Source organism: Ascaphus truei, chromosome 3 (genome assembly GCF_040206685.1).
Source record: "Ascaphus truei isolate aAscTru1 chromosome 3, aAscTru1.hap1, whole genome shotgun sequence".
Classification (NCBI taxonomy): Eukaryota; Metazoa; Chordata; class Amphibia; order Anura; family Ascaphidae; genus Ascaphus; species Ascaphus truei.
Genome location: NC_134485.1, coordinates 343,089,539 through 343,100,743, shown reverse-complemented (window position 1 = coordinate 343,100,743; position 11,205 = coordinate 343,089,539). Strand labels below are relative to the sequence as shown.

Genomic DNA, 11,205 nt, shown 5'->3' with positions numbered 1-11,205 from the left:
TCTGTAGCATACTGCTGCAGCCTAGATTAGAGCTGAAAAATCACCTAACACGTTTCGTTGCGTTTGTGCAACTTCGTCAGAGGAGGAACCTGTCTTGGGTCACAACATATTTATATTAGTGATATCCAGCTGATATAAGTTAAATAATAATTAGCTCAGAAACTTTGCGCACCCCTACTGTAAGCTATAATTATGGGGCGTAACAGCAACAGTACTCAATTAAAGATGTGGCAGCATATATATATATATATAAATATATATATTACTATGGTTTATTTGTAAAGTGCCAACATATTCCGCAGCACAGTACAATGGGGGCACAGAGCTATGTATATTACATAAACAGAATGACATACCAAATAAGGACAAACAAGCGCAAACAGATCCAAAAGGAAATGAGTGTCCTGCTCACAGGATCTTACAATCTAGAGGGAATAGGGGCAATGTTGAAACAAAAGATAAAGTCGCGGCTCGTTGTTGGACAGAGTATACATCATTTTGGAGTTTGGTCAAGCCGCACAGCTGATCTCATTTAGGTTTAGGGGTGTCAGCGTGGAGTTTGGTTCAACCACACTAGCACAGCAGGACCCAATAGGGTTAGAGGGGAAGGGTGGTAGTAGATATGATATGCCATGTAGGTAGATATGCCAGATAGTTTTCCTGGAAAAAGTGAGTTTTCAGAGAGTTTTAAATGTCTGTGTAGCCGAGTGGGTCTTTTGCCACATTAAAGTGCCCTTTTAATCATTTTTTTGTTCTGGTTTCTTCCTGCTCCGTTTGTGCTGGTGTGCTTTTTGGTCTCCCTTTTCCCTGTGTAGCCGAGTCCCCTACCCTGCCCCGGTGTGGGGAACTGGCCAGCTGCTCGGCGGGACCCCACGAGATCAGGGAGAGGTGGCGGCGGCAATTGTGGAGCTCGGTGCGCATGTGCAGTGGCTAATGAAGTGGTGGCAATCTTTGATTGCCTGGAAGGGGCTTTAAAGGACTACAAGTACCAGAAGGACTTTGAGAGCGGCGGAGCAGTCATCTTGAATTAAGGATATCCTCTGCGGGACTAACAGAGTATAGGCAGTCTGAAAGAGGCATCCAAGGAAGAAGGTAGTTTCCAGGGAGCAGTAGCTTCCTGGACTAGGCCTAGACCTTGCCCCCTAGGCCCCAGCTAGTCGTTGGGCCACTATAGCTCCATATTGTAGGGAAGGCGCTAGATAGGGACCCGGCTGCACGGTTGCTGCACTGGAGAGGAATCCTTCCACTGGAGATCACCATGTGGACCACTCCTTGGACAAGGTGTGAGGGGAATATTTGGACGCCCCACTACGTGGGACCTAATACAGCATCCTACTGTCAATATACCCTGGTCCGGCTTGTGATCAGGAAGGTACCCACCGTGCTCCATCACTTCACAGGGGTAGCGCTACCTCACATTTGGGTGTGGGATTGTTCTGTGGACACCGGGTGTTTAGGTGCCCAGGGCACCCTCAGTACTTTGGGGGAAACACATTGGGGTGTTGGGTATTACAGCAGTGTATTATCATTTGGGTGTGTTATTGTTGCATTGCACTTTGTATAGTAAAGATCAGTTACATTTATATGGTGTGGTGTTATATTGCTATTTCGGATTGTATTGTGTCTGGTGTAGACCCATCCCGCCCACGCTGGGATCCCCCAGGCGCTGCACAGAAAGAGAAAGAGTTCATCCCAGGCTCCCAGAAGCGGAAGCTTACGCCTCCTGTGAGCAGACAGGTACAGCAGCACGCGCAGTCGCTCGCGGGTTTCCTTTAGGCTAAGGCCCCGCTCCCAGAGTCAGCGCACCTGCGCTGCTGACAGGCGGTGCGCTGAGATACACAGACCGCGATCTGCGGTCTGTAGGGAGCGGGAGCCGGAGCGGGAGGTGGGCGGGAGGTGGGAGGTTTGATCGGGAGGTGGGCGGGAGGTGGGCGGTTTGACAGGGAGGGGGGGCGTGGCTTGAGCGGAGGGACCCGCTACTCTCCCCCCCCTCCCTCCACGGACTCGGGCTGGAGCTGGAAGGTAAGTTTAAACACACACACGCAGGCACTCATTCATACACGCGCACACACACACACAGGCAGGCACTCACGCACTCATACACACACACACGCGCGCACACACAGGCAGGCACTCACGCACTCATACACACACACACACACAGACAGAGGCAGGCACTCGGGCACACACACACACAGACAGGCACTCACGCACTCAGACACATACACACACAGACAGGCACGCACTCAGACACACACACAGAGAAAGGCACTCACCTGCTTTCACTCCACACTCCTCCCCGCTCCCCGAAGCCTCTCCTCCTCCCGCAGCCTCCCCTCCCCATTGGCTCACAGCCACACACGTCACGCGTCAACGCTAGGAAACACCATTCTCTGGTGTCTCCAGCGGCTGACGCGCTACAGCGTGTAGTGCTCTGTGCAGCCAGGGGGGACCGGGACCGGCTCGCGAGGATTCCCCTGCTGGTGGGGAACTCGCGACCCGCCGCCCGCGCCAACGAGCGCAGCGGGACCGAGACCTTAGGCATAGGGAAAGGGGGCTACATCTGAAAGCTGGGGGAGAGTTTGATGGTGCGTGGTAGGGAATTCCATAGAGAGGGTGCAGCAGGGAGAAGTCTTGTAGGCAGGAGTGAGAGGACGTTATAAGACAGGAGAAAAGGTGGATGCTAGGTAGGGTGCATTTAGGGATATATTATTCTCTTACACTATATTATTTCAGTTCACAGATCTTAATTTCCCATTTGAGACATTCTCTCCTTCTTCCTATGCTCTCTCCTAGCCTCACTTGCATCTCCATCTCTTTATTTTCCTCCAGTGGGTGAAGTCTCCACAACTTGTATTACCTAGCTAAATTTTTAATCATACATTAAAAATATAATTTTTATATATATAAAAATATAATTGATATAAGATATAAGGTAATCTATGACACACAAATCAAATGACACACTATGCAACTACAGTATATATAACCACACACCACTTGATCAGCAAATCTACCCTGTGCTTCTATGCTTTTCCTGCCCTCCCCCTCCTTGTCCCTCTTTGATTTTTGGTCTCTCACCCCACACACAAAATATTAAATAACGAGAAAGGTAACACTGTTAATGTAATACATGAACAGGAAGATGAAGGGATCCTGCACTCTTCCAGATGCAACATTTTATGCAAAACATACTGTATGCTACAAACTAAAACATGAAAAAATGGTCTATGGGATTACTTTCTCCTTGATAAAATATGGTGTTTGCTCCAATTTTGCCAGTTTTATAGCAGGGATAATTTGATAAATAGACCCTAAAGTACAATATCCTAATGCAAGGCAAAAAAAAAACGTGACCTTTAAATAATTTGATAGATGCATATCACAAATAAATCTTACATTGTCACTTAAACTCCAAAAACACATACCATGTGGCCCAAAATAAAAGAATAAATAAAACAACAACTCAGAACATTTTACAATAAGCACTTTATAAAACGTGTAACCACATAACTGTCCCAAGTGCAGGTACTCGCCCCAAACAGTAGTAGCACACACTAGCACAAATCCATGTACATAGTATACACTGAAATACACAATCACACAACTCAGACACTGCATAAATACACACCGATACCACCAGCATGCAGCTGCACACTCACCCACACACTATAAACCTCCTCCAGCAGTATGTAATTACACTTTGGAGCTCTCGGATTTGGAATGACCTTTACAATGCTATCCTCACACCTCCACTAACACGTCTCTATTTACTTCTCCTTTATCTTCCAGTGACCTTTTCTGTTTCTGTTCGTGTGATATTCTCTCTCTGATTCATTTTGCTCTTTATTCCCATTCCTTTTAATGTGTTTACTCCTTCCCTCTTCTTTGCCACCCTTTTGCCATTGCCACGTCTCTCCCTTATTTTCTGCTCCTTCTGTCCCCTTTTTCGTAATCAGACGAATCTCAATCCTTTCCTCCTTTCTTTCCTTCTTTTTCTCCTGTCATTTCTCGCACTCCCCTTATCATCTCCTGCCCCTTCCAGTCTCTCATTCTCTCTTCCCCTTTGTAAGATGCTTTTCTGCCTGCCTAATGCTCTCCCTTTTACTCACACCTTTACCTATCTCTCTTATTCCCCCCTCGTTGTCTCCGGCAGTTATCTCAGACTATTTTTCCCTGCCTCCCCCTCCGCTCTCCTCCCTTATCTCCTTGTGAACAGAACAAAGCTTCACGGTTCAGAAATCAGACCTGAGCCTCACCTGCTCTGCTGCCTCGGGGTCCATATGTGGCTCCAGCAGTGGAACAGTGAACTGGATCTTTCTGGGACTGTTGTGTTCCATTCTATGTGCCTGCTTCAGCCAGGGGTCACTGAGTTCCCTGCACGGTTCTGCTGCTGAGCCTCTGCTTTCTGAGGTTAGAAGGATTTTGCCAGCCCCTTATCTCCTCCTGTCTTCACACTGAGAGCAGAGCGGAGGATTGGCTGAGCTTATCCAGCCCGTATCCCCCCTACTCCCCTCCTCTTTACACAGGCTCGCATACACATACTGTACACAGGAAAATATATGTGTGTATTTGTATGTTTCTCTCTGTGTGCGCTTGTGTGTGTGTATATATACACACTATACCTGCCTGTGTGTTGTTGTGTATAAAATATATACTAAAAAAAAAAACTATATATACGGAAAAGGTTTAACTTAAAAACAGTGCATCTTGCAATTCCAATATGCACTGTTTTTAAGTTAAACCTTTTCTGCTTTATCCATTGTAACAGCACACATAAAATCATTTTGTTAGCCACAGACCGGTATCGTCTATTCGTATTTGATTATTATGCTTGGCTAACATGGTACATATATATATATATATATATATATATATATATATATATATATATATATATATATATATAATCAAAAAATAAATAGATGATACCGTTCTGTGGCTAACGAAATGCATTTATTTGTGCGAGCTTTCGAGATACACGGTACTGATACCTCTACATGTATATATATATATATATATATATATATATATATATATATATATATATATATATATATATATATATATATATATATATGTATATATATATATATATATGTATATTCACACATATATATACACACATTAAATAGAAAAAGGTGTGTTAGTCCAGATGTCATAGTGCAGATTAAATGAATACTTCAGTGGTACCTTTTTTATTTAACAATTTATATTCTTGAACAGACTTTTGAGACTTATTCTCTCTTCCTCAGATCTGCAATACTTTCGAAAGCTCGTCTTATAATATCAATTGTTAGTCCAAATAAAAAAGGTATCACCTAATACTTAAGTAATAAGTGTGTGCGTGTATACAGTATATTAGATAAGTTATGGTGGGTGAAAAAAGTGACGAAAAACCCTCCACCATAAAACATATAGCAAATAAAAATATCACTTTTGTGGGCACATTCACATGTCTTAGACAGGTCTGCAACCAATATTTCGCCATTATCACCTAGCACACAATGCTTCCACTGCAGCAAGGGATTCTGGGAAATGACATGCAAATGAGCACACTGTCACATTTTGCCTCAAATCCATTTGAGCGCAGCCAGGGTTAAGATGCATAGCCAGCAAACCCACCCACAGACCGCCGTTTCGACCTTAATGGGTCTCATCAGTGTGGGGTTGGTTATACTGGCTATGCAAAAATGAACCCTGGCTGTGCTCAAAGCTGTGACCATGCAGCAAGCTTAAGCCTATAGGGAACCATGTTAAAAATGGTTTTGAAGCAAAAAGTGGCACTGTGTGCTCATTTCTATGTCATTTCCCAGAATCCCTTGCTGCAGTGGAAGTGCTGTGAACTGGGTGATAATGGTGAAAGTCGGGGTTGCAGACCTGTCTAAGACATGCAAATGAGCATACAGTAATATTTCCATTTGCTATATGCTCTGCTGTGGAGGGTTTTTGTAACTTTTTTTTACCCACCATAACATATATATATATATATATATATATATATATATATATATATATATATATATATATATATATATATATATATATATATATAATCAAAAAATAAATAGATGATACCGTTCTGTGGCTAACGAAATGCTTTTATTTGTGCGAGCTTTCGAGATACACTGATCTCTTCTTCCGGCGATGTTACAATGAATGAAGCAAGGATAACTTGAAAACAGTGTCTCTTGGAATGTTATCTGTGCTTCTCCTTCCCCCGGTGTGGATGTGTTTTATGGCTAGAGGTGTCAAAGGGTAACTGAAAGCAAGTGAAGAAAGAGTGTGTATGTGTATCAGTGTGAATAAAAATGAATGGAGAGCCCACAGTATAAACAGTGCTCTACACAAGGTGTGTGTGGAGTGAGAGGGATATAAATGGTGTGGGTGGGTGTGGAAATGTGAGAGTTTGTAGCACAACTAAAAGTGTGTGTGGATACTTAGTGGTCCCTATTGGTGTATATGGATGGAAAAATAAGGAGTATTAGTATGTGTGAGAGACAGCTGTGTGTGCATACATATAGCACAGTATGTACAGACATGGCCTATAGCGCTCATCTTCCCATGAGCGCTATAGGCCATGTCTGTACATACTGTGCTATATGTATGCACACACAGCTGTCTCTCACACATACTAATACTCCTTATTTTTCCATCCATATACACCAATAGGGACCACATAGTATCCACACACACTTTTAGTTGTGCTACAAACTCTCACATTTCCACACCCACCCACACCATTTATATCCCTCTCACTCCACACACACCTTGTGTAGAGCACTGTTTATACTGTGGGCTCTCCATTCATTTTTATTCACACTGATACACATACACACTCTTTCTTCACTTGCTTTCAGTTACCCTTTGACACCTCTAGCCATAAAACACATCCACACCGGGGGAAGGAGAAGCACAGATAACATTCCAAGAGACACTGTTTTCAAGTTATCCTTGCTTCATTCATTGTAACATCGCCGGAAGAAGAGATCAGTGTATCTCGAAAGCTCGCACAAATAAAAGCATTTCGTTAGCCACAGAACGGTATCATCTATTTATTTTTTGATTATTGAAGCTCGGCTAACACGGTACTGATACCTCTACATGTATATATATATATATATATATATATATATATATATATATATACTGGAAACAGCAATATAAAGTCAGTACTGGTAAATAGTAAATTAAAGCCATTGTATGACTAAGCTGAATAAACCATGAGAAAGCCGAGTGTGAACAAATAGAAACAAACAAAAAATTAGTACATATGCAGAACCTGTAGTGTGGAGGCAAACAATTAGCCTCTAAACACTAGGACCGGCCGGTCAAAAAGTACTGAGTGTAACAGCTTAAATAAATGGCATGTTGGCATCATAGCAAAAGCATACATAAGTGGAATCATACACAGGTTGAAATACACACACAGTGTAGCAGCACAGCTATAGACAAAGGTCAACACACAGCCAAATTGTACTTAGCACTGGTCCAAGGAAAAACAAACAGTAAGCTGTATGTCTGCATGTGAACTGAGTCAGTTCAGAGTAATCAGATCGCCGCAATGCGCATGCTCCGTGAGCGATATAGGCATAATATGAACTCTAAATGCCCAAAAGAGATGAAATAAATAAAATAAAAGATATAAAGTAAAAGATACAATAAATCAAATTTAATCAGATATTATATATCAAATGAGTGCACTAGACCGTCATAGGAACATTGCAAACCCCATGTACTCATTCATACCTGAGGGTAGCAAGGTCCCCAATTTGACAATCCAGCGACACTCACGTTGCATTGTTTATGCACTCCTGCTTCTTCATTTCTTTTTAATCCATTTCCTATTTTACTTATTTCTCTTTAATTGTTTATTGTAATTATTTTTTATATAAGTTATACATTTCCTTTGTATCATCTGTCCTTTTTTCCCACATTGACCTGCATGTATATTAGTATGGGCAGTACTAGTTTTTCTGACGAGTCTTCATGTCTGTTCAGCCTTTGTGAGAATATTTGACATTTTATTATAGGGAGTTTATTCTCTCCTTTAAGACATTTAGACAATCTTTTTCTCAATTCTTGGCTTTTTGGCTCTTATGTATAGCTCTTCTAGCATGTTAAATTTCTTCATGTTAGAATTGCGCTTTTCTTGTGTTTCAGATACTTCCTTCCTATATTACTCATGTCTGCCTTCATTTCAGACCTGCTCCAGTTACCCCTCCCATCAAGGAGGAGCCATGACGCAATTCTATCAGCTGTGGTGTCTCCAGCTGGCTCACTCATTAGATCATGTCCACGTCACATTAATTTCAACTACATATACAGCTCTAATTAGCCATTACGTCAAGCCCCCGGACAAAGCAGGTGGCGAAACGTGCGCGCCGGGGCTCCTTTGTTTGTCTGGAATCCGGCGGTGCCCCTGGCTGTCCTACTCTTTCCAGCTGCAGTTTTGAATTTGGCGCCTATATCGCTCACGGAGCATGCACATTGCGGCGATCTGATTACTCTGAACAGACTCCCTTCACATGCAGACATACAGTACAGCTTCCTGTTTGTTTTTCCTTGGACCAGTGCTAAGTACAATCTAGCTGTGTGTTGACCTTTGTCTATAGCTTTGCTGCTACACTGTGTGTGTATTTCAACCTGTGTATGATTCCACTTATGTATGCTTTTGCTATGATGCCAACATGCCATTTATTTATGAGTTGTTACACTCAGTACTTTTTGACCGGCCGGTCCTAGTGTTTAGAGGCGAATTGTTTGCCTCCACACTACAGGTTCTGCATATGTACTAATTTTTGAAGTGAAACTTCTTTAGTGGCACCTCATTCGAACTGGGGCAAAAAAGAATTGTGGAGACAGAAATGAAACGGATGTGACGTCAGTGCTGGCAGTTGAGGCCGGGCTGTGTTCTGGCTCAGCCCAACCCCAACACTGACATCACACCCGCTTCAAAAATCAGAAGCGGCGCCGCCGGCGCCGCTCCTAATGGCCCCCGCTCCCCCCACACGGCCGCAGACATATGCGGCGGCGATAGCCGCCGGCGCCGCTCCTAACGGCCGGCAGCAATTTCCCCCAGTTGGAGATGGGCACGGGCAGCATCCGGGGCATCCATCTCTCCTGCTACAACCCGACTGGCTCCTGGGACCAGGCCCGCTCTCTGTCCCAGCCGCACGCCAAGCTCAAATTACAGCAGTAGCTCTGTACTCCATCGGGGGCGAGTGCTTCCGCTGCACGGTGATGGGGGCAGCATCTACTGCTTGAACTGAGCGGCACCCTGCAAGTCCCCCTGCCCCCGGAGCAAACACACTCAAACACACTGACACAAACAAACACACATAAATACATACACATACCTCCGCAGGTGGGCTTGCTGCCACAGGATACACGGGCTGGAGACTCCTCTGCCGCGGGGCTGGACACTCCTCTGCCGCGGGGCGGGAGACTCCTCTGCCGCCGGGCTGGACACTCCCCTGCCGCCGGGCTGGACACTCCCCTGCCGCTGGGCGGGAGACTCCCCTGCCGCCGGGCTGGAGACTCAGACAGAGCTCCCCCCGCTGGGCTCACTTGCGTACAGGCACTCGCGCTCAAGCCACGCCCTCCCGCTGACTGAGGGAGCGGGGCCTGATTAGCCTCACGGAGCAGAGCAGGAGGAGGCCGGCGTTCTGCTCTGCCGCCGTGATCTGATGTGCAGGGGTGAGGGGAGGTGATGTGAGTTGAGGTGGTGCAGGGGGGGGATGTAAGGTGCAGGGGGGGGGGGGGGGGTGATGTAAGGTGCAGGGGGGGGGGATATGTGATGTGCAGGGGGGGATGTGTGATGTGCAGGGGGGATGTGTGATGTGCAAGGGGATATATAAGGTGAAGGAGGGTGATGTGCAGGAGGGGTGATGTGGAGGAGGGGTGATGTGGAGGAGGGGTGATGTGGAGGAGGGGTGATGTGGAGGGGGGGGGGTGATGTGGAGGGGGGGTAATGTGCAGGGGGATATGCAAGGTGCAGGAGGGGTGATGTGCAGGAGGGGTGATGTGCAAGGGGATATGTAAGGTCACACTCGGTCACACGCGCGCACGCTCGGTCACACGCGCGCACGCTCGGTCACACGCATGCACACTCAGTCACACGCGCGCACACTCTGTCACACGCGCGCACACTCGGTCACACGCGCGCACTCTCGTTCACACGCGCGCACTCTCGGTCACACGCGCGCACACTCGGTCACACGCGAACAATCAGTGCAAATAGCTAATACAGGGGATGTGTGCCGAGCACGCGCATTCTGTCAAATTTATTTGCGTTTTGTCAATGAACTTGTATTTTGATTTTTAATTAAAACATCACCAACACAAATACAATTTCTGTGACAAAAGTCAAAGAAGTTTCACTTACTATGCGCGTGCACAGCACACACAGCTTTTTTTGTGTGTTTCTATTTGTTCACACTCAGCTTTCTCATGGTTTATTCAGCTTCGTCATACAATGGCTTTAATTTACTATTTACCAGTACTGACTTTATATTGCTGTTTCCAGTGTGTAGCTTAGTTTATTATCAGTGTTCTAAGATTAGACAGTCCTGGGGACACTGTGGATCCTTTGTATATGTTTTATGTGTTTAATACATTTTGATACTTTTGTACGCTAGAGTGCTATTTTGGGATCTTTTTTCTCTTTGTTTCTGTTTTCACATATTTATCATCCCTAGCACCGCCAGTAGTGTTGATTCTGTACACTTTACTTTACTGGTTTTAGCACTTCTTATTCATGGTCTGTTGCAGGCTTTTTTTGATATATATATTTATATGACACACAAATAACCACATCAAAAATAAATTAATAATAAATAAAGATCAAAAACACAATGTATAACTAATATAGTGATGTGGCGGTGCTATGGGAAAAAAATATATATTAACACAGTAGAGAGAAAATCCCATAACAAGCAATCTGATTAAAATTTGTAAAAATACGATAAAGTTTATTTATCATGACTTGGTAACGATCTGAGCTATGCTGTGTTCTATTCCACCAAGTGTATTCACTTTTGTTTTGAGCTCTTCTCAGTTGCTATACAGACCGGCCGGTCTTTACTCTCAGCGGGATCCTTTGTGATCCCACTGTCTGTATAGGGATTTTCCCTTTCATCTTTGTGTCCAGGTCATTCTAGCACTGTTTGTTATTTTGCTGTTGTTGTTGTTATTTATTTGTGC

General features: G+C 44.6%; 1 protein-coding gene across 2 annotated transcripts in view; it reads right to left on the bottom strand.

Moving 5' to 3' along the window:
- Positions 1-4,460, bottom strand: part of PPP1R1A (protein phosphatase 1 regulatory inhibitor subunit 1A) — a 138,955-nt gene extending 134,495 nt beyond the window's left edge. Inside the window, exon 1 of one of the 2 annotated variants that reach the window (XM_075591711.1) lies at positions 4,260-4,460. In XM_075591711.1, coding sequence (XP_075447826.1) covers positions 4,260-4,340 — 81 coding nt within the window. In that variant the 5' untranslated portion in view covers positions 4,341-4,460. The remainder of the gene's footprint in view (positions 1-4,259) is intronic. The other variant, XM_075591710.1, reaches the window with a different exon arrangement.
- Positions 4,461-11,205: the final 6,745 nt, after the last annotated feature.